Source organism: Erythranthe guttata, chromosome 7 (genome assembly GCF_056151865.1).
Source record: "Erythranthe guttata isolate IM_541 chromosome 7, IM_541, whole genome shotgun sequence".
Classification (NCBI taxonomy): domain Eukaryota; kingdom Viridiplantae; phylum Streptophyta; class Magnoliopsida; order Lamiales; family Phrymaceae; genus Erythranthe; species Erythranthe guttata.
In genome coordinates, this window is record NC_142539.1 from 2002761 (window position 1) to 2025786 (window position 23026).

General features: G+C 33.8%; 5 protein-coding genes across 9 annotated transcripts; 4 read left to right on the forward strand and 1 right to left on the reverse strand.

The window, feature by feature from the left end:
* The first annotated feature begins 1172 nt into the window (after nucleotides 1-1172).
* LOC105953293 (auxin canalization protein (DUF828)) lies at nucleotides 1173-5331 on the forward strand. 4 transcript variants are annotated; one of them, XM_088820641.1, is made up of 8 exons: nucleotides 1173-1691; nucleotides 2340-2438; nucleotides 3228-3630; nucleotides 3780-4001; nucleotides 4115-4164; nucleotides 4373-4430; nucleotides 4588-4833; nucleotides 4971-5331. In XM_088820641.1, the coding sequence occupies exons 1-7, from the start codon at nucleotides 1377-1379 to the stop codon at nucleotides 4800-4802; spliced, it is 1362 nt and encodes a 453-aa protein (XP_088676767.1). In that variant the 5' UTR covers nucleotides 1173-1376; the 3' UTR covers nucleotides 4803-4833; nucleotides 4971-5331. The 4 variants fall into 4 exon arrangements, with proteins under 4 accessions (XP_088676767.1, XP_012832404.2, XP_088676768.1 ...); XM_012976950.2 differs by having other exon boundaries at nucleotides 5097-5331; XM_088820642.1 differs by having other exon boundaries at nucleotides 4588-4829; nucleotides 5097-5331.
* Nucleotides 5332-6475: 1144 nt separating this feature from the next.
* Nucleotides 6476-8590, forward strand: CLH2 (chlorophyllase 2). Its single transcript, XM_012976948.2, has 2 exons — nucleotides 6476-6834; nucleotides 7770-8590. The coding sequence occupies exons 1-2, from the start codon at nucleotides 6553-6555 to the stop codon at nucleotides 8454-8456; spliced, it is 969 nt and encodes a 322-aa protein (XP_012832402.2). The 5' UTR covers nucleotides 6476-6552; the 3' UTR covers nucleotides 8457-8590.
* A 3405-nt stretch (nucleotides 8591-11995) lies between these two features.
* Nucleotides 11996-13009, reverse strand: LOC148768966 (EPIDERMAL PATTERNING FACTOR-like protein 4). Of its 2 annotated transcripts, none has more exons than XM_088820645.1 (2): nucleotides 12760-13009; nucleotides 11996-12605 (listed from the first exon to the last, which is right to left on the reverse strand). In XM_088820645.1, exons 1-2 carry the CDS (start codon nucleotides 12875-12877, stop codon nucleotides 12373-12375), a joined length of 351 nt encoding a protein of 116 aa, XP_088676771.1. In that variant the 5' UTR covers nucleotides 12878-13009; the 3' UTR covers nucleotides 11996-12372. The 2 variants fall into 2 exon arrangements, with proteins under 2 accessions (XP_088676771.1, XP_088676772.1); XM_088820646.1 differs by having other exon boundaries at nucleotides 12214-12602.
* Nucleotides 13010-17682: 4673 nt separating this feature from the next.
* On the forward strand, nucleotides 17683-19343 carry LOC105953290 (acireductone dioxygenase 1). Its single transcript, XM_012976947.2, has 4 exons — nucleotides 17683-17900; nucleotides 17999-18181; nucleotides 18626-18865; nucleotides 19034-19343. Exons 1-4 carry the CDS (start codon nucleotides 17889-17891, stop codon nucleotides 19136-19138), a joined length of 540 nt encoding a protein of 179 aa, XP_012832401.2. The 5' UTR covers nucleotides 17683-17888; the 3' UTR covers nucleotides 19139-19343.
* Nucleotides 19344-19919: 576 nt separating this feature from the next.
* LOC105953289 (acireductone dioxygenase 2) lies at nucleotides 19920-22508 on the forward strand. The gene is made up of 7 exons (XM_012976946.2): nucleotides 19920-20078; nucleotides 20643-20754; nucleotides 21353-21447; nucleotides 21544-21658; nucleotides 21737-21861; nucleotides 22020-22090; nucleotides 22233-22508. The coding sequence occupies exons 1-7, from the start codon at nucleotides 20061-20063 to the stop codon at nucleotides 22282-22284; spliced, it is 588 nt and encodes a 195-aa protein (XP_012832400.1). The 5' UTR covers nucleotides 19920-20060; the 3' UTR covers nucleotides 22285-22508.
* The last annotated feature ends 518 nt before the right edge of the window (nucleotides 22509-23026 follow it).

Consider the following 23026-nt stretch of genomic DNA (forward strand, 5'->3'; position numbering starts at 1 on the left):
ATACTGCCTTGAATAATTTTATTTAATTCGCTCACAAGTTTAAAGTACATTAAAAATTTTAAATTCGGTTGCAGTTTCGGTTTCATGAGAAGTAATATTTAAACTCGACGATGCGGCAAAATGGAAAATGGTTTGGACAAAAATATTCTTGATTTTGTCCAATAAACGTAGATTGATCAATAATCATTTCCAAAATGCTCTAAAGTTTCAAATAACCCATACTTTATTTATTTATTATTAATATTTTTTTGAAATGATTACTCGATGCACAACATAGTGGAGTGCCCAATTGGGTTACATTCGAGTTTTTAATATGAAATAAAAAATGATAAATTGAAATGAAATGCATAAAATATACAAAAAAAAAAAAAAGAAAAAAAAAACATTGAGAGGGTTTAAAATGATTGCCATATTTTGCCAAGTGTAGTAAATGTTGATGATATGAAAAGTCTTGCCAGTTAGATGCTAAGTTTATACTTTACAGGGGCCCCTTTGATAGTTTTTGAATGTCTAGTACGGCCTTTGATGTAATATGAGTAAACTTCAAGGGGCTTCTTGAAAAATTGACTTTACATTATTGTGTAACTAATAAATTTATTGGTTCTCCCTATGTGTATAAATTGAAATGGAATCTCCAAATTCTAGTAAATCTTATAAAAAACGTCTTCGATTGTGAAGTAATTTTTTTTAATTACGAATTTCGAAATTTTCAATGTCTAATTTATCCGAACTATTTTAGAATGTAACTAGAATAAATATTATGTTTCGATTTTCCATTTGATTTTAATTTCTAAAAATATTTATTAGAAATTCCAAATTTACCCTTCACTAGATTATAAATATTATTATTACTATAAATTTTCCCGAATTTTACCTATCCGATCCAAAATTGAAAAAAAAAAAATCGAACTAGTTTTCCGTTCCGATTTCTAAATTTCTAATTTCCACCTTCTTTTTTCAAAATTCATGGGGAAAAAAAGTTAGAATTACTTTCGCTTTCGAAAATGTTTCAGAAAATGTCGATTCCAATCTGATCCGTCCGATTTCCAAAACAAAAAAAGTTGAGGGGTGAAATTATAATTACGACAAATATACGGGACAAAGTTAAAAATAATTTCTGCAAGTATTTCCCTTCTCTGCCAACATAAACACCTTTAGTAAGTAAAAACACCATACTGACATTTCTTTCTCTCTCTATATATATCCACTATATCTCTACACAATCTCTCTCTCTACAATCTCGCTTCTCTCTCTCTATAAATCTAAACCACGCTCTATAAATTAAAAGCTCCACTCAACAAATTTTCACTTGCAAAAAACTCCACTTCTCATCATCACACAATATAATCTTTAATTATTAATTAATTTATTAATTAATGGAGAGAATGTTCAGGCCTCCACCAGAAACTCCACGGGAGCCAATGGAGTTTCTCTCCCGCTCCTGGAGTATCTCCGCCCTCGAAATCTCCAAAACCTTAGCTCCACAACCCCCGCATATTCCGGCCCGGAACTATCCTGGAAGCGGCGCCGCCGCCGCCGCCGGCGGTGCTGAACAAACCATCTTTGAAGACATCTCCGCCGAGCTGGAGGAGGCGGCGGCGGCCTCCTCCGCCTCTGTTTCCGGGAACCCTTTTTCCTTCGCTTCTTCTCAAACTTCTCAGCTCGTCATGGAGCGTATCATGTCCCAATCTGTAAGTAAAGATCCGAGCTTTCTCTCTTTATACATACATCTCTCTCTCTCTCTCTCTCTCTCTCTCTCTCTAGCTTCTTTGTCTTGTTGATGTCAAGAATCTGGTTATATAAGCCGAGTGTTTTTTGTATATTTGGTAGGTTGAAAACAAATTGACTTGGACTTTTTCCATGGTGCCAAAAATCCAATCTTTATTTTTATTTTTATTTGTTTGTCCATATTCTTTTGTTGTTGTCTGAAAAAAAAATCTGATCTTGACTCAAATAATTCTATTTTCTTGATTCTTGATTATATTTGAACCAATTTGATTCTTGTTTCTTGTTAATATTAAGTCAATATTACCCTCTAAAAGAAAATAATCAAGGCAAATAGTGGAAATAGAGAGAAGTTCGTTCATTAATTTAAGGTTGTTTTATGGGGAAAACCCAAAGTGTGTGTGTTTCTTGGAACTGTAAGAAAATTTAGGAGGGCATTTAATTAGTTAGTGGGTAGTGCTGTAGCTCTCTAGGGTGTTTGTTGAATTATTTTAATCTTATTATTGCCCCTACAAAACAATTATTCCTAATCTTGAAATTTTGTGTCTTTAATTGACTTGTATTATGTACAATAAATTTAATAATCACTATTGTATTATGTACAACATGTACAGCAGGAGGTATCACCGCGCACTTCAGGGAGATTGTCCCACAGCAGTGGCCCTCTCACTGACACCCCACCTCTCTCCCCTTCTGAAATGGATGACCCTAAGGTTTGTTTTTTTTCTTTCTTGATTTTTTTTTCTTAATTTAATTTTTTTTAATTTGATTTTGTTTTTGTTTGTTTTTCCTCTGACTATGTTTCTTGCTCTCTTTCTTGGACACAAAACACAAGTTCTGTAGAGAGAGAAAGATAGAGATAGAGAGAGAGAGAGTATCTCAGCTTTCTCTTTAACCAAAACATACTAATAACATGATAGTGTAGTAGTACAGTACAATATTTTTGATACCTTTCCTTCTCTTACACACAAACATTGAATCATTTGTTTAGTAATTTTTAATTTTTTTAATTTTGTGTGTGTGTGTGTGTGTGTTTCTTTAATTTAATTATATTTTTGTTTTAGTGTTCATTCATCATTACAGATAACATTATCTTTTATTTAATTATTATTTGCCCTTATTTCCCTTTTGCTAGAATACTATATCTATGCATATTTGTGAATGATTCCACAAATGGGTAGTAAAATAAATTACATAGTTACTCAGATATCTATGTTCTTACATAAATTTGCAAAAGAAAAAATGTTACTACAAATTATTGGTTCAATTTATTATGGGGAATTTATGATGAAGGGTACCAATTACCAAACTATTTTTTATGGGGGACCTAATTTTTCAGACAAGATAATTGGGGTCCCCTTTTTTTGTTTTTAAATGAGGGGGACTGGTCTAATTTCTGTCATTAATTAATTGAATTTTTAGGTTCATAAAGATTGGATTTTTAAGTTTATAAGCATGTTCTTGAAACATATATTCATGCTTTTTTTTTATTGTGTGTGCAGTATATTCGGATGAACAATCCGGCGAGCAGTCACCATTACAAGGCCGCGGGCGGTGGTGGTAAGACCGTCGGGCGGTGGTTGAAGGACAGGCGGGAGAAGAAGAAAGAGGAGGCGAGGACGCACAACGCGCAGCTCCACGCCGCCATTTCGGTCGCCGGAGTGGCGTCCGCCATTGCCGCCATTGCCGCCGCCACCGCCGCATCCTCCGGCGCCGGAAAAGACGAACGGATGGCGAAAACCGACATGGCTGTGGCTTCTGCCGCCACTCTGGTGGCGGCGCAGTGCGTCGAGGCGGCGGAAGCAATGGGGGCCGAGCGCGAGCACTTGGCCGCCGTCGTTAGCTCAGCTGTCAATGTCCGATCGGCCGGTGACATCATGACCCTAACCGCCGCCGCCGCTACTTGTAAGTATCCGTTTGATTAGGGTTTATTGCACTTAGCACCCTTATGTTTACTCTAATTGCAAACTACTACCTAAATGCAATGAACTCATTTTTCGATCCAATCATAAACTTTTTAAGTAATTTGTTTTTAATTGAATTTCTTTTTATAGCTCTTCGTGGGGCCGCCACGTTGAAGGCTAGAACACTAAAGGACGTGTGGAATATAGCGGCAGTTATCCCCGTCGACAAAGGAATGGGAGTTTCCAACGGTAGTAACGGAAGTTCTAACGGAAGTTTCAGTGGCGAACTTGTTCCGGAAGAAAACTTCCTCGGCATTTGTAGTAGAGAGCTTCTTGCTAGAGGCTCTGAACTTCTCAAGAAAACTCGAAAGGGTAAAAACGTCATCTTTTTCGAAGTCCGATTCTTGGCTTTTTTGTAACTGAATTAATCTTTTTTTTTTTGGCAATATGATAATTACAGTTCCAATTCTTGTAAATAAATGCAGGTGATCTTCATTGGAAAGTAGTGTCAGTTTACATTAACAGAATGGGTCAGGTATATATACACACACACACATATATATATATATATACATATATGTATAGCCTTTATAATCTCTTCCATCATTGAACAATCAAATCCTTCTTTGAATTCTTTGAATTTCAATCTTGTGTACATGGAAAAAGAAAATAAAGTATAAAGAATCTTGCTTTTTCTTTATTTCTTAATTAATTAATTAATTAATTTATTTATTTCACTTTAGGTAATGTTGAAGATGAAGAGTAGACATGTTGCTGGGACTGTCACAAAAAAGAAAAAGAGTAAGTTTTTATTTCTTTACCCTTTTCTTTTTCCCTAATGATGAGACCAGAATTGGAGGTGGATGGGTCTTTTTTTCGACATCGGGATTCGAGAAAGAAAGAAAAAGAAGTTAAAGTTGCAATCTTTATCTTTAATTTTTCCATTTTTTTTTATCAGATGTAGTGCTGGAGGTGATGAGGAATATTCCGGCATGGCCCGGCCGCCACCTCCTCGAGGGCGGCGAGCACCGCCGCTACTTTGCATTGAAAACCGTGTCGCGAGGGGTGGTCGAATTCGAGTGCAAGAATCAAAGAGAATACGATATATGGACTCAAGGTGTTTCGAGATTGCTTATTATTGCTGCAGAGAAGAACAGCAAACACAGGATTTGATGTGTTCTTTCTCTCTTTGCAACAATTGTAGGTAATTCAAAAAAAAATTATATATATTTATTTAAAATCAAGAATATTAGCTTTTCTAGTTTGGGATTTGGACTAACCATTTTTTTTTAAATGTTATCTTTTTTGGGGTTTTGTGTGTTTTATTTTGTAATATTGAAGTAAAGAAAAGGTAAAGTGAATTGAAGTAAAGCTAAAAAACCATGTGATATATATATTTATATATGATATATATATATCATATATTATATATTTATTTTATTTTTTTGAATTTTGTGGGGGAAAAAGGAGGATCTTGGACTTGGTCAAAAAGGGATGGAAGACAAAGAATGGATCTTTTGATTGTGTGTGTTGATTTATGATAAGTGGGGATTTGGCTTTACTAGGTTTTAATTGTAATTTAGGGTTTAGATTAAGGTTTCTGATTGGGTGGAAATGTGATTTGTCTTGATCTGTAATTAGTACTTTTGTATAATTATTATCTCTTTTTGGATTTAGTACATCTGGCTTTTGCATTACTTTATTCCATTGGTTTATTCTCTTTTGTTACTTTTAATGCATGATTGGTACGAATTATGTACATTTTTCTATATATTCTTATTGTTTAATTTTTTTTATTTTTTATTAGAAAATTTATTGTTTAATTTTAAGAAATCAAGATCTATATGTACTTTATATATTTTACCCTAAAAATAGGATAATGGTGAATGAAGTTCATGATTATCAAGGGGCTTTTTGCGCGAGTGTAGTGAAATCAACCAAGTTTCGTATCGATTACAACTCGAGAATTCAAGTGAGACAATAGCACAAACACCTTGTGAACTCTCTGATCGTGAAGCTAAACAGAAAACTCTAAAAATGGTTTCTAAATACAGAATCGAAACAAGAATAAAAAAGAACAGATTTATAGTCGCTCGGTCAAACCCAAAATGGTCTTCATCCAATCTTTAGTGAGTAGGATATTATTGATTCAATAAGCAGTTATAAAGATTAAGGTGGTGTTTGCAAAAGCTTATTTAAAAGCATAAGTTATTTTGATTGTGTATTAAGTTTGTTTTAAGTGTTTATTTTTAGAAGTTGAACGTGTTTGCAAAAAATATGGAAAATCAATTTAAATAGAAAAAACATGTACATAGATACTTTTAAAATAACTTAAAAGAACTTATTTTAAGAGAAACAAAAGCAAAAAATCAGTTTTGCAAACATCTAAAAGTAGATAATGAGAGAAAAAAAGCTCATAATCTATTTTTAAAGCTTTTGCAAATACCACCTAAGTACAATGGATTAAAGCTTCCTCCAAAATTAAATTATATCGATCTCAATTACGTCTTAGTATTTATTTAAAAATAAATATGACTGAACAAAGTATCATCTTCACGAATCGAGTGTGCAATTAAAAAAATTGTGAAAATAATAGTAATCACTATTTTTTTCTTGAGTAAAAAAATAATAGTAGTTACGAAATAATAGATATATACAATTATTATCATTATGATAATTAATAATTTTTACTAGAGTAATATTAAACTATATTTAAAATTAATTGAAAATATTTAAAGTTTAATCCTTTCATAGTGTGTAAAATATCTTTTGACACCAAATTCTTGTGATTTTTACACAGCAAATGTGGGGGTTTAAGGGCCACAAAGTTGGGCTTTTCTTATCCCTTTTGCAATAAATAAAATAAAGAAGGGCCAGAAAAAAAATAAAAAATAAAAAAAAGAAATTTACAGCAAAATTAGCAATGGTGATGAATTCAACTGCAATTCCAACTTCCGCTTCATCATCAAATGTTTTCGATATCGGAAATCACACAACGAAATTGATAAAAATCGAAGCTGATAATTGCAGGAAGAATGCTTCTTCTTCTTCTCCCCCGCCAAAGCCACTGTTGATTTGCGCGCCTTCGGAAGAAGGGGTTTACCCAGTGCTGGTTTTCCTCCATGGATTTCTTCTGTACAATTCTTTCTACTCTCAGCTTCTTCAACACGTAGCATCTCACGGATTCATCGTTGTTGCGCCGCAGGTCAGTTGTTCTTCTGTTCGAAATTAGGGTTTTTGTTTTTTATTTTTTGTTTATCAAATGTGTAGTTTTTATGGTCCTGATTGCGATGTAATGGCATCTTTGATTCTTTGAAGGTAGTTGAATTGTAGTATATTGTTCTAATGTGTGACGTTTTTGTTGATAATCATGAAACTGGGGTGGGTGAATTGTTCAAGCAATCAGATTCTTGAAGCACTGCAAGTGTTTGTTTAATTGCCCCAATGAGATTAACCAAGATACTATTTGGCCTCGTTTGGTTGGGTAGATTAGCCATGATTTACTAAATAATTAGATTTTATTTGATGTTTGGTATCCTCAATAACTTACCGGTTCGACCCGCATTTTCTTGGCTTCTAGGCATGTTTTTTATTGGTGCATCGAAGGTCCAATAATATAATTGTGTTTCATTGGATTATTTAATCTTATCTTGGCAACCAAACGAGGCCAGAGTATTGTAATCATATTGAGGGTCCAATTGCGTAGTTGGACTTCCTACTAGTAAGGTCTAATACAAAATTTTCAGTACGACGAAGCTAATATAAGCAAAACTTTGCGGCTGACACGAACGATGTTGGGCTGTATAAAACGCTAAATAACGTTCGTTTATTGAATTAGTTATGAATTATCAAACTAGTATTTGTTTTGGGATTAAAAATACTGAAATTGTAGACACGGGTTTCGAGCTTTGAATATGAAGTGCGTGCGTTATCGCGGGATTCTAGATTGTTTCTTAAATATTCAAGAACAAGAACACATACTTCCGGCCTGCGCTCTGTAACAAATGCATGATTCTTTCCCTCTGTTTCTTGTTTCAGCTACAGATAAACATAGTTTTACGCCATGCAATAACAGATCTTGATTCATTTACGATATTGAAAGATTGTAAGATTACTAACTGTTTCTTGTTAATGCACCAGTTATACTCCATAACAGGACCAGACGCGAAAGAAGAAATCAAGGTCACATCCGAGATAACCAACTGGCTATCCAATGGACTATCCCGTTTTCTCCCACCCAATGTCGAGCCAAACCTAACAAAGCTAGCACTAGCGGGCCATAGTCGAGGAGGCAAAGTCGCGTTTGCTTCGGCTCTAAATAACAAGCAAAAATCTCCAACTTCCCTAAAATTTTCGGCCCTCATAGGTGTGGACCCTGTTGACGGAACTGGAAAAGGCGAACAAACACCCCCTCCAGTCCTCACCTACACCCCGCATTCCTTCGACCTGGACGGATTGGGAGTGCTAATAGTCGGTTCCGGATTGGGAGAAGTAAAACGAAATCCACTTTTCCCACCTTGTGCTCCGAAGGGAGTGAACCACGAGGATTTCTACAACGAATGCTCTAAGCCGGTGCATTATTTTGTGGCGAAGGATTACGGGCATCTCGACATGCTTGACGATGGTACAAAAGGGATACGTGGGAAGGCGAGTTATTGTTTGTGCAAGAACGGGGAATCGAGAGAGCCTATGAGGAGATTTGTTGGAGGGGTTTCGGTTGCTTTCTTGAGAGCTTATTTGGAAGCGGATTTTACGGATCTTGTGGCTATTAGAGAAGGGCATATGGTGCTTCCTCTTGAGCTTCAAAGGGTTGAATTTGATGCATAGGGAATATATATACTCGAAATTATACTAATACTTGAATATGGATATGTAACAACGAAGTAATTTAAGGCTCGACGAGGCATTTAGAAAACGGGTTTTACTAAATTTCTATGTTATTTTCGATCACAAACATAAAACGATACTTCTGTTAATTTAATGCTACATCGGGTGAAATATTCACATGCAAAATGTAACCATCCATGTTGGTATTTGTAATTTTGTATATGGATTGATTCAAATGGGCTTAGACCCATGGGTAAAATAATCCTACCCGGTTGGTTTTGGATACTAATTTATTGTGATAATATTGTTAACAATATTTTTATAAATCAATTTTGATATTATATTATTATTATTTAATTTTATTCTTCTTTTTGAAGTAAAGCTTAAAAAACTCGAGGTTTAATCTGTCCCATGTTTGTTCTGTTACTGCCAGGCAGGCAGCTTTTGACTTACAGAAAATTCAACAACATATTTATTTTCTTTCAGAAATTAAATAATTTCACCTTTTATTGTTGTTAATGTATATATACTATCTTAAATGTTTCAACATTTTCAGAAATGTCTTGCCATTATTTCCTTTCTTCATTTATTTCTACACATACCCCTTAACTAAGCAAAAAATTACAAAAAAAATCCTCATGTTTTGATAATTACAATCACCTCCTTCAACTATGTATTGTCTTACATGTTCACTTTTACTGTCTCAAATTTACCTATTGACTGAGGGGCTTTTCGTAATACAATACATAGTTGATGGAATGATTGTAATTATTCAAACACGAGGGGTTTTTTCTGTAATTTAGCCTATATAATAGTGGAATTTTAAGAGATTAAATTGAGATATTTGTAAAGTAATACTACACACAGACACACACTAATCAGTGAATGTGGAGTCACAAGTTAAATTACCAGCAATTTGACAACAACGTTGTCAAATCAAATTATTAAATATTTTTTTGTCTGTGGGATGCTTTTTCTTTATTATTATTTGCTTTATTCAAAGCTTGTCATTTATATTTCTTTAATTATTTTATTTTATTTATTTTTAATAACAAATTGAAATAAATAGGAAAGGATGTTGTGTGAATATGGTGTGGGGATGGGCAATTTGATATGACATTTGGGTTAGTTCATAAATAGGTGTCAATTCAGACTCTCCCATGTGTGCTGCACCAACTTGTCTAAGCAAATCAAGATACTTTTATACACCTCCACTTCATACAATATAAATATAATTCTCTCAATCCTAATTTTCTTTGATTTCGATTCCAAATTTTTCGATTTTGGAATAATATTTTGTATTTTGAGTATCGGAGAATTCTGATTTTCGGTTTTTTTTTATTACTGAATTTGAAATATATACTAGATTTTGATTTACAGTCCGATTTTAACAGCAATATTTTATATATTTTACATTTTTTTTTTATTTTTATATCAGCTTTATTTTAATATGGTCTTACAACGCACAAAACCAAACCGACACACCCAAAGGGATTTTACATTATAGGGTAATAAAAATATAAATTTTCGATTTTCGTAGATTTGAATCAGAAAATTTCCGATTTCAGAAAGTAAAAAAATCATATAAATTTTTTAAATTCCATTTTTTTAATTTTTCGGATTTGTTTTTTTTTTTTTTGGAAAGCAATTATTATTAGTTTTTGCAATTTTCCAAAAGTGCTGGTTGATTGTGACTAATTCGTTCGATTTTCACTCCTATGTTACAATAAAAGTCAATACCAATGTTGTAAGAACCGGACCGGCCCGGTCGGTCGGACCGGTTCGACCGCGACCCGGCGACAAGGCGGTCCGGTTAAAGCTCCAAACCCGGAAAAATCAAAAATTGGGGTCGAATGACCTGAACCCGGTTCAACCGGGCGAAACCCGGAAACCGGCGAACCGGTTGATGACCCCGGTTTTGTCAAAACAAAGTAAATGGTGGGCGGATCTGCGCGGCGGTGGCTGAATCCGGTGGTCGGAGGCCGGACGTGGACAGATCTCGGCTGTAGACTGTTAGGTGGGCGGATTTGGGCGACCGCGGGCTGAATACGGTGGTCGGAGGCTGGAAATTGAGAAAGAAATGAGAAAAATACAGAGAAAAAAAAAAGAAAGAAAAGGAGGTAAGGTAGGAAGAAGGATTTTTGGATTCAAGGAGAGAGAGATAGAGGAGATAGAGAGAGAGGCTGTCAACGTGAAGCAGAAAGAAAAAAGAAGTGGGAAGAGAGAGAGTCATGGAGATGGGAGAAAAAAATGTGAATAAAAAAATAAAATAAAGTAAAATGAAAGTGGGGTATATGGTATTAATATGGAAAAATGTGGAAAAGATATATATAAATATAGTATTTTTTAAGTTTAAAATTAATAAAATAATAAAAAAAATAAAAATAAAGAAATAATAAAAAACCCGGGTCGAACCCGGTTGAACCGGTCCAACCATGACCCGAATGCCTATCCGGTTTTGTGTCCGGTTCGGTTCTGATAACATTGGTCAATACATGGACTGAGAAAATTGATATCCATATATGATCCAACATATGTAACATTTCTGATAATAATTATATAAATTAAAAATAAAATAAAAACATATGTAACACTGTTGTACTGAATATGGGATCCAATTTAAGATAGAAATAAACAAATATCCCCTACAAATTTCTGAACAATTTGCATAAATATGCAATGAACTTTAATAATTGTGGATGGGCATAAAAAAATAAAATATTTTTGGTTATGAAAAATCAAATAATTACATCCACGTGCAAATTCGCATTCCATACCACATGCACAATAATTGAAATTTCTGGGAAATGATTTAATTCATTTCCCATCAAATTGCATTGCTACGAAAAGAGGGTACCAGCTACTGTGCTTCATCTATCAATTTTGTGTTTTTATTCTCAAAAGTATTTTTATTTTTTTAACAATTTTAATTTTCCAAGAAAACTTGTCTGAGAGTTACTAGCACAGTCAGAATTTTAAGTTTGAGAGATCGAATGCATTAAACCAATTGAGAAATGGGTGTTAATGCTACTTTACACATTTTAAAAAAAATTATATAAATTAATAAAGATTTTTATAAATTTATTCTCCGTGACCTATAACATTTAGGGTAAATTATGACCACCCCTGAGGTAAAATTAAGTTACAAAAAAACCTCTCTTATAATTGGGTAATTGCAACCATCTTCTCCGCTTTTACCCGTTCACCCGTATGTTGTCGAATTCAAGGAATCATCTAGATTCTAAGGAATATTATCTAGTTTGTACTCATTTTGTGCAAAAATGTAGTTTCTGATGCACCACAATTTGATATATACAAGCCAAGAGGCACAAACTGGTACAAACTGGAGCTCGATTCAAAATGTGGAGATTGAATTGAATAAACCGAGTACAAACTTACGCTAAATTTGATACCGCAAGGATGAACGTGTAAGAAGATTCATAATTAAAACGTAATTGTAATTATCCAAACATTAGGGATTTTTTTCGTAAGTTAACTATAACTTAGGGATGACTGTAATTTACCAAAATAAATAAATAAAAGACAGAAAGGAGAGTCATTCTTGACAGTCTCACCAAAAAAATTACATTCCCAAGGCCTTTCTCTGTCTACAAAAGTTAGTAGTAGTAACATTTAAATAACAGCAAACATAAAATTTAGTACTAAACAAAGCAACTATAACTAAAATCTATGCAGATTGTAATAATAATAATAATAGTTAAAAAAAAGTCCAAATTCCAACCCTAAATATAAAAAAAAAAAAAAAAAAAAAAAAAAAAAAAAAAGTAATAACAAAAAAAACCCAAATGTTTTGCAGTATTTCCATATAGTACAAAAACTACACAAAAATTGATAAATTGACCTTCAACTTTGTTCTTTTTGCAATTAATTATTTATTTTCTTTTAATTTAATTTTCTAAGGCATGAAAAGCTTGTTCCCACATTTGCACCTCCAGGCCTCAGGATAGTACTCCAATGGCAAACTCATCCCGGGTTGAATCGGCACGTGCACCGCCTTACACGGCGAGCACCTCCCGCACTTCGATCTGCACGACGGCGGCGATGACCCCAAACTCCCCAGTCGCCGCCGATCCATAACTCGCTCCCCCGCTTTCCCACTATTACTTAACCTACTCACTCCAACACCTACTGCATATATATTACGTACACGCAGAAAAAAAATTATAAAACGGGCCGGGCTTAATTACCAATTGGTGGAATTAAATTAATTAGTAAGAAAACCATATATATATTAAGAGAGAGAGAGAGAGAGAGAGAGAGAGAGAGAGAGAGAGAGACTTACTCAATTGACGAGTTGGGGCGAAACCTAGAGCTGGAACTGAGGCGAGTAGAAGAAATGCGAGGGTGGCAAACGAGAGTGTGAGATGGCGGCGGCGCCGGCGGCGGAGTACGACCATCATCGCCGGTTATATATATATATATATAAATATAGGACTACTTTCTTGGTTTATAAAAGAAGTCAAGAAAGAGAAGAGAAAGAATAGGTAGTGAAATTATTGAGAGGGGTAGTGAGAAATGAGAATAATATTGAAAACGAGAGATAATTGTAAAATATATATTTATATATATATATATATATATATATATATATATATATATATATATATATATATATATATATGGGTAAATTACAAACACCCCCCTGAGGTATGACCAAATTACAAAAACACCCCTATTGTTTGGATAATTACAAACACCCCCTCAACTCATCATATTTAATGGAATCTTCGAGATTATATGGAATATTATCACTTTTGTACCCGTTTTATCCCATTCAAACTCTACATTATGAAGCAAGATGACCATAATATGTGATTTTTAGCTTGTATATATCAGTTTGTGGTGCATCGAAAACTGTATTTTTTACACAAAGAGTACAAACTAGAGCACATTTCACGGAATCTAGATGACTATGTTAAATTTGGCACCATAAAGGTAAGAAAAAATCATAGTTGAGGGGGGTAGATGTAATTATCCAAACAAGAGTGGGTTTTTGTAATTTGACCATACCTCAGGGGGTGTTTGTAATTTGCCCTATATATATATATATATATGTAATTAATTATTGAAGGGTAAAATTATAATTATTGGTGATACGTGTTTGCGTGCAAGCGTGTGTGATGAGTGAGTGAGTAAGTGAGTGAGCGAGTCAAAGTCAAAGACAATATCTTTGTTACTATATACATTTAATTAAAAAGGTAGACTGTGTGAAATTAAAGTGTGTATGTGTGTGTGTGAATAGGTATGGAGACAGTGACTTTTGTGTACGTATATGTCGGTTTACATGTAACTTTCATTCCCTTTTACAAATTATATATGTATATATTATTATCATTATTATCGGAATCTACTATTGCTTCGAATAGATGGTACACCTCGTGAAATATATATATAGTGAGATTGCATATTTGATAAAATTCACTGGGTAAAGGATTGAATAAATCTTATTATTACATTTTGCGAAGCGTGTTTTTATTAAGAGCGTGTAAATTATGATTGTAATCGAGCTTACATAGAAGTATTGAATAAATCATATTATTTCTGTCGAACGTGTATTTATTAATTGCGTGTATATTATGACTGCAATCGAGCTTACATTGAAGGATTGAATGAATCTTATTATTACTCTTTCTGTCGAACGTGTATTTATTAAGTGCTTGTAAATTATGATTGCAATCGAGCTTACATAGAAGATGAATCGGAGAAGAAGCTTCTAGTTATTCCTTCAATTTTATTTCTAAATGAACTTTGAACTGTCCTGCAATGGATGACTTAGCTGTTAGAGTGTGTGAGCCGGTGTTAATTGATTCATGTTCGAATCTCTTTGCCTACGGTCACTATGTGTAACTTGCCACGCATGATCAGCCTAATGGTTTACTTCTATTGTACAACTTGCAGGTTATTATACGAGAATGTGAGTTTACTTAATGCAGTTGGCCTAAGGCCTCGTTTGGTTGGGTAGATTAGTCATGATTAACTAAATAGTTGGACTTTGTTGAATGTTTGGTATCTCCAATAACTTGTTGGGTCGACCCACAAATATTATGTTATCATGGCTTATCTTGTCTTTTAAGCATGTTTTTTTTTTGACCTTCCAAGGTCTAATAAAACAATTGGATTTCATCAGATTATTTAATTTTATCTACTAATTTTATCTTGACAACCAAACGGGACCTTATATATTATATAATATATTTTTTTAAGTGCAGTGGTTTGATACGACTTTTGGGGGAGAAGAACAAAAATGGGTGAAGCAAAGACTATTGGGGTTCATGTTTTGTTGTTTTGCTTTATTTTCAATGGTGACGTCATCATCGTTCAAAAAGATTTGGATGGAACAAAATTAGATTTTGTTCAATTTGGGGAGATTGAAACGGCGACGTTTTGCCATGCATGTTAGAGTTGACTTTGTACTTCATACTTTTGACTTTGTTTGGTGTATTAGTAATTAATTACTAGATGAATTCAATTGGCTATGTGGCTTTCATCAATTCGTAACTATTTGCTTTTTTAATGCATGGACAACTCGTTCGTGTTCTTTATTGTTTTTTAAGGAATGTGAATGTGATATATAGCATCAATTTGAATTGCCAAGAAATGATAGTATACTCACCTACTCATAAATGGTGACTTAGTTGGTCCAGTAATAGAGTTAATTCGATGCTACGTGCATTTGATTATTTATACCCGCTGAATTTCAATCGTAAATTTACATATAATCGCACACACGCATGTGTATGTATACATACTTAGTCGGTGATTATTTAATATAATCTACGATTGAAATCCACTCGACGAAAATAATCATGTGTAGCATCTAACTTCCCGATTAATAGGGTGCTTGATTTTTTTTTTTCAATATAACTTTACCATAATTTTTTTGGTCAATTTGTAGTTACGCGTCGCTATACTTTACTAAAATTGTAGAATTCTCGTAGAATAATAATTCACCTCCCTGATTTATGTGTTGCGGTGATGGGTTCGGGGATTCAAATGCTGCACCTGGTGATATATACACCGAGTGAGTTTTATTCATTGATGTGGTTAAATAAGTACGCTGACACATGTGAGTATGTGATTATGTACAGCTAAAGGATAATAAATCAGCCGTTGTGTATGATCACGTATAGCGTCAAATCCCCTATGGATTGTTAGGGATGGATTCGAATACCATTTTCTGCTTAGCGTAAGATCGACCAAATAAAATTACACTATTTCCTTTAATGAAACTCAACACCACAAACACAAATGTTTGTAATTAAGCACAAAATGGTATTGCAAATAGCAACTCCTTTGTATTGTGAATAGAACTCCTTATCTAATTGGATTCTTAATGGGCTACAAGTACGTAGATTTGTAAGTTTAACTCTATAGGCTTTTATCACATTAAGCAATAATTAATTGGGCCTAACTTCAAAATGACACATTAAAGATAATTAATTGGGTTGATTTCACTATGGTCTATCATAAGCCACCGAATCTCTATAGTTGAGCAATAAAATTGGGTGGTCTAGAAGTAATTTAATTAGCTCATTTTATTGCATCTATTAATTTTAATGATGAGTATCTCTTAAATGTGAAATCACAAGAAGCTTAGGTGCTATTAACCAAAGTAAATAAATGTGATCAGTTAAATCATTTATAAATTAATATAGTTTGGACCAGTCAAATTATATTAATTTAACATGTTGTCCTCTAACAGGGACAACATATATTATTAATTTATCGAGGTTCTGGTATATCAAGATTACGAAATATACAAATTTGTTATTTTTCTTCACCTTATAAAGTAAAAGTAGTTGAAATAAATGAATGGTTATGCACGTGACATCCATATATATATATATATATGGGACCATAAGAGGGGAACACGAGAGCTGGGTTAGTCAGAAACATTGAATAAACCAGTCATGTATCTACCTACGTGTCCGGCCCTACATCGACCGGGTCGGCTCGTAACCCGATGTTTTTGGGAAATCAAATTACTAAAAGACCCCTAATGTTCGGGCAATTACATCAATACTTCAATTATTTATATTGTCGTACGATAAGTAAATTTTACACCACAAAGGCGGACGAGTAATGCAATACATAACTGAGGGGGCGATTGTAATTACTAATAAGACGAGGGATTTTCTCGTAATTTCACCTTACATGTGTGTGTGTATGAATTTAGTGGAAAAAACAGTGAAAGTCAGAGAGCGCATGAGGAAGAATAAATGCTGGCTCGTGTGAGGTGGTTGCAGAAAATTCTTTCTTCTTTCAAAGGTATGTACTGTTTTCGGTTATGGTGCTCAGTTTTACTCTTTCTTCAAGATAGAATTCTTGACCACATATATATTTATTTATTTATATCACCTTTTTGTTTTGTTTTTTTTCCCCATGTTAAATGTTTGTTACCCAAATTAATGAATTATCACCCAAAGTTAAAAAAAAGAAGAAGAAGAAGATATTAGGCTAGTTTTCCACATAAATAAAAGTACTCTAATGGGTCAATCTGGCTGTGGGCCATGCCCCCATCTTCTCGGTATAGTGGGCTGAAACGCAACGAGATGAAGGAAATAAAGGTGGGCCAAGAGCTCGCTCTAATGAGGTTGCGGACGATCAAAGTTGATTAAGAGCTCGCGTAAAAAACTCCCAGTATGGGCGGCGAATACATGGAGAGTAGAGCAGGGCAGGCGGCGAACCGATGTTATGACCGTTGGAGGATGAAATTTGAGATTAATTTCCGTAATGAAATAATGAAGCAATCATAGTAAATTATAGGCAAGATTACAATTGTAAATTAGGAAATAACCATAAATGACTCTCAATATAAACAAATTGTATAAACCCAATTAGGGTTAAGTTCACAATCATAAAAAAAAGTTAATACAATCAATACTTTGTATCTCTCTCTCTCTCTCCTTTGTTGTGTTTCTACGGATCATTTCATCGCCGTCTGGCCTAAAATCCTGCATTAGGTGGACTTTCCGACGATCGAGGGCGTTGCGCTTGGAGAAAAGCCCTTGAATGTGCAAATATTGTACCATCGTACATTCGTACTAATATATATCCTCGGTGCCAAGATATTTTTCGATTTCGATTTCGATTTTTTTGTAATTTGTCTACATAATATTGAGAGAAATACGTTACTTCCAATCGGCTCATCTTGATTATAAGCCCAAGCCCATAATATTTTGGGTCTCAATCTAGAAACTTCCTTAACCAAATAATCTTTTTTCAGATTTTTTTCCCCAGAAAAAGTTAAATAAATAAATACCACAAAATCCAATGGACACCTAATTTCCACGTGTCACAATCCGAGGGCCAATCCACCAAAACAAATCCAACAATTTTGCATTTAATTTTATTTAATCTTCAACCCACCATTCCCCTACCAACAAAATCAAGAAATTCTGAAAAAACCCAATGGCGATCCAGGTTAGTAATAAGTTACAACTCTCATCATATTTCGTAAATTTGCAAAAAGGCCCCTCAACTTATTTTTTTTTGCAATATATATAATATATGAAATATAGGCATGGTTTATGCAAGAAAGTGATGATGATCAGAGGTTACCACATCACAAAAACCCGCCCGAATTTGTTTCAATGGAACAATTGGCGGATCTTGGAGTTCTCTACTGGTATTTGGATCCGAATAAGTATGAGAATGACCCGGAATTGGACAACATTAGACAAACCAGAGGGTATAGCTATACGGTAAAATACGACGTCGTTTTATGTTATTTGATTTACTACTAGCAAATTAGCAAAATTGCAAATTAAGCTTAATTTATTCACTTCTTTTAATTTATTCAATTTCCATAGTTAAATTTATGGTTCCAAATTATTGGAATATTTAGTTCAAAATAAGAGTGCAAATGAATTGAGTTCAGCTAAAGATATATTTGTTCAAAATTGTTCGACTTTTTTTTAATCGAACTTTTAAAGTTGTGTTTGATCTTGATTTGATAACAAACGAGCTTAATCGAGCCAAACAAGAATTAAGCTACAATAGCTTGATTTTGAGTACATAATTTTTTTTTTTCAAGTCGAGAATGCAATAGTTTAGTTCGATTTTCAATTAAACATTATCAATACAAGATCATAAAAAAATGCGATTTTGGAGCAATATGATCGAAATCAATTTTGTTTGTTACTAAGGATTTGCTGGACCTGCGTCCCGAGAAGGTGGAAAACTACGAGCAGAAGCTGAAGAATTTCTACACGGAGCACATACACGCGGACGAAGAGATACGCTACTGTGTGGAAGGGTGCGGCTACTTTGACGTGAGGAACAACGACGACCGTTGGATACGCATCTTGATCAAACCCGGTGACCTCATCGTTTTACCTGCCGGAATTTACCACAGGTTCACCCTCGATACCAATAACTATATCAAGGTAAATTAATTAATGTCTTATGAACTTGATTTAACCACCTCATTTTCCTCGAATTTGATCAGTTCAGTTCGACTCGTTTACACTCCTAAATTAATATTAATGGACAACATGCATAATTTTGGGTATGTTTTGAAATACGAACATATATATGCATTGTAAAATTTGTAGTTGATGCGATTATTTGTGGGAGAGCCCGTGTGGACCCCGTTCAATCGGCCGCAAGAGGATCATCCTGCAAGGAAGGACTACATCAAGGGCATGATTGAGATTTGAGAAGATTGGATTAGAAGTTCATTGAGCATCTTCTATGGTTTGAAAAGATATATTGGGTTTTTCAATGTGTGTGGATGAGCAATTACTAGTTCCTTTGAGGGCTTAAATGCAATAAATACATGTATGTAATGCCTTTGTATCATATAATTATTACCCAATACTAATTTTGTGGGATAATAATAAAAATTGTGTTTTATTTTTCTAAGTGATATATTTACCAATAAAAATTAAAAAGTAACTACATAGTCAAAAGTGCGCAGCATATATTTATTTATATATTAAAACAATAAAAAAATAAAATATTATTTTTCCAATAAAAATCGAGCAACAAGAAAACACATGCACCATGCCACAAAAGAAGGTAGACCATAGGAAAAAGAAAATCAAATAAAAAAGGGCAAATTACGATCAACCAAAAGTAATGTCAAAATACGAAAAACTCCCTCAATTATGTATTGTCTTACACATCCACTTTTATAGTGTCAGATTTACAAACTGAAGGACGGAGTTTTCTGTAAAAAAATACATAGATAAAGGGGTAGTATAATTACCCAAATATGAGAAGAGTTTTCGTAATTTGTCATTAACTTGTCGGCTGTAATTTGGCCAATAAAAAATCAATTAATACTAATAAAATATCAACCATAAGGAACGATTCCAATTTCGAGCAATTTAATTCACCATTCGTAGTGGAATTTGACCTTTTTTCTCATGAAATGACCAAAACACCACTATCCACTGTCCTCCATTCATTTAACCTGGACGCAAACCCTCTTAAAACAAAGGGACACAATCGTAAATTAACATTTACAAGAAGATATCAAAACGTAAACCCCAAATCAAAGATCATATTTTAATCCCCATTTTCAGCGTCGATTCAAAGCGAAAATTCATTCGAGCTCGAAGCTTTCTCAGAGAGAAAATGGGTTCTCTTAGCAAGGTAAATCTTGCTCTATGTTGTTTTAATTCGTATGGTTTTGTTGATTGTTGCAATTTTATCTGCTTAGATGAAAGTAAACTTTTCCCCCAAAATTATTTTTAGGTCAATTATTTACTGATTGTATAATTAATTTAGTTATTATGGGAAACCTTCGATTAAATTTGCTGGGCAATTCTTAATTGCTGTTTTTGTTTGGTTAATTATTCATTATTTTAACCATAATATGTAAGGGCCAAGCTTTGATTTGATTATGTCCAGATATTCAGTAGCTTTTTTATCTGCTGTATGTATCTATTGTATGTATAGAATTAGGCAAATGATATGTTGGATTATGCGAAACCGAAAATAAAATCGAGATTCCGTGGTTTTGGTCGTTTTTAAAGTGATAATAGATGTGAATTTTCAACTCGGTAGAAGTAGTTAGTTCCGACGACAAAATTCCGATTAGTTCTCTGCTCGTTAGGAGTTCGATCTCGCTTTTCCACTTTGTTCTTTTGCGCGAGAAAAAAATATACGAAGAAAAAAAGAAGTATTTTACCGAAGTGGAAAATTTGTTTAATGCAGGATGAAAGGGAAGAAGTTATTCAGGCGTGGTACATGGATGAAAGTGATGAAGATCAGAGACTTCCTCATCACCGTAATCCGAAGGAATTTGTGTCCTTTGAAAAACTCGATGGTATGCATACTTTGAATTTGTTAATAATTGAGACTTAATTTATATTTATAATTTAAAAAAAAACCTCGTGCTCCGCATGGTGTTTCTGAAAGATCGTTGCTTCCAACTTGTTTAATCGTGATGTAAATTAATAGTTATAATTTACGCGTATACCGGTAAAAAAATTATTCAAATTTTCTTGGATGAGGGGATAATGACGACTGGGGGTGGAAAGTGGAATGGGAATTTTGAATTCCGCCTATTCCGATCTGAAATTTTCCGATGTTGGCCAATATGTTTGCTTACGGTGTCCGATTGCCGATTTCCGATTTCTGATTTTTTTTGTTTTGGAAATATTAGATTCCAATTTTCAATCCGATTTTAATTTCTGAAAATATTTCCAAATTTCGTATTTTTTTTAACGAAAATTACACTAATTATGCTGTAACAAAAATTTGAATTTTCCGAATTCTGCTGGTTCTTATCCTGAAATTTCTGGTTTTCTCATTCCAATTTCTGAAATTCCGATTTCGGATTTTCCCTAATTTTTTATAGCAAAAGTGGAATTGTTTTTGCGTGTTTGAGCTATCTAAATTGAGTTGCGTTACAAATCTTTTAGAGCTCGGTGTGCTTAGCTGGAAGTTAGATGCTGACAACTACGAAACGGATCCCGAGTTGAAGAAAATCCGTGAAGCTCGTGGATATTCTTACACTGTATGCTATCGTTAAATACGATCATCTTTGTCTCCAAATTAGTTGTTATTTTACAATGTAATAAAATATTAATAACAACGTAACTTTTTTTTGCAGGACTTTTGCGAAGTTTGCCCTGAAAAACTGCCAAACTATGAAGAGAAGATCAAGAACTTCTACGAAGAGCATCTTCACACAGACGAGGAGATCCGCTATTGTGTTGCAGGAAGTGGTAAATAATTTTTCTTTTAATAAATAAATAAATTGGTCTTATATAATTAAATGGTTTTACAATGTTTTGCGTTGAAAGGTTATTTCGATGTGCGTGACCGTGACGAAGCTTGGATCCGCGTGTGGGTGAAGAAAGGGGCAATGATTGTTCTGCCAGCTGGAATTTATCACCGTTTTACCCTCGATTCGAACAATTACATCAAGGTAAAAGTTAGGGAACAAGATTGCTAATAATGTTTTAAAGAGCTATATTTTGCTCCTAAAATAATTTAGGGTCTCTGAAGTAAGGGTATAATCGTCATATTTCCGCATGATGTAACTTGGTAATATCTGTTTTTTCCTGTAAAATCCTATATATGCAGGCAATGAGGTTGTTTGTTGGCGATCCTGTGTGGACCCCGTTTAATCGCCCCCACGACCATCTCCCTGCAAGGTTCGTTTTCTTTTCTCAGTATTACAATAACGCCACCCCCTAATACGAGATCAAGGAAAAAGAAAATAATAACCAAACTAAAAAGAGAATATATATACAGAAAATAATGATAAGACGGGTATTTTTTTTTTTTTTTGTGCAGGAAACAATATGTGGAAGCTTTCGTGGAGAAGGTCGTTGATGCTGCAGCTTAAAACCCGGGTTTTTTTTTTAATATACATTTAAAGACGAGCAAAACTGGTAGATGACTTTTACGAGCTTTCGTTAAAATGGTTTTCCTGTAATATAAAACCGAGTTTGTGAAAATAATGGGCCTGAGGTGTCCTCTATATATACCGATTGTTGACAAAGGTTTGTATGGATCGAATTTCTATTGGTTGTTGCATTCAATAAATGAAAGGATTTAGTAGTCGAATAATCGCAACGCCAATTATATATAGAATTATACCATGCCAATTATCGAACCGATGTTCTGGTAGTTGTAGAAGATTGTCCGTTTGAAACTACTCGTCGTTTTAGATGGTCTGTTATGATTTTTCACAACTAAATAAGATAAATTTTGTTGAATTATGCAATTTTCATAATTAATAGTGAGTTTCTGATTATTATTTTTTAAATTTAATTTTGTTTGTTTAGGATTGTAAGTTATAACCTTTTCTTATTTTCTTTCTGTTGGAGCAATTTCAAATCAATTTGGATAATGAAGTATGTGGTTGACTACAAAAAATAAGAATAAAAGAGGGGATACCACGATACATATCCAATCAGAATTGTCCACGTGTCATGTAAATTTTTTTTCAAGCATAGACGTGGATGAATCTCTTCCATGATTTAAAAGATTAATTTAATAATGAAAAAACTAATTAAAACAAAAAACATGATTGAACCTGCTTTTATTGAGGTCCCATAAAACAACTTTCACTTTTTCACTAAATA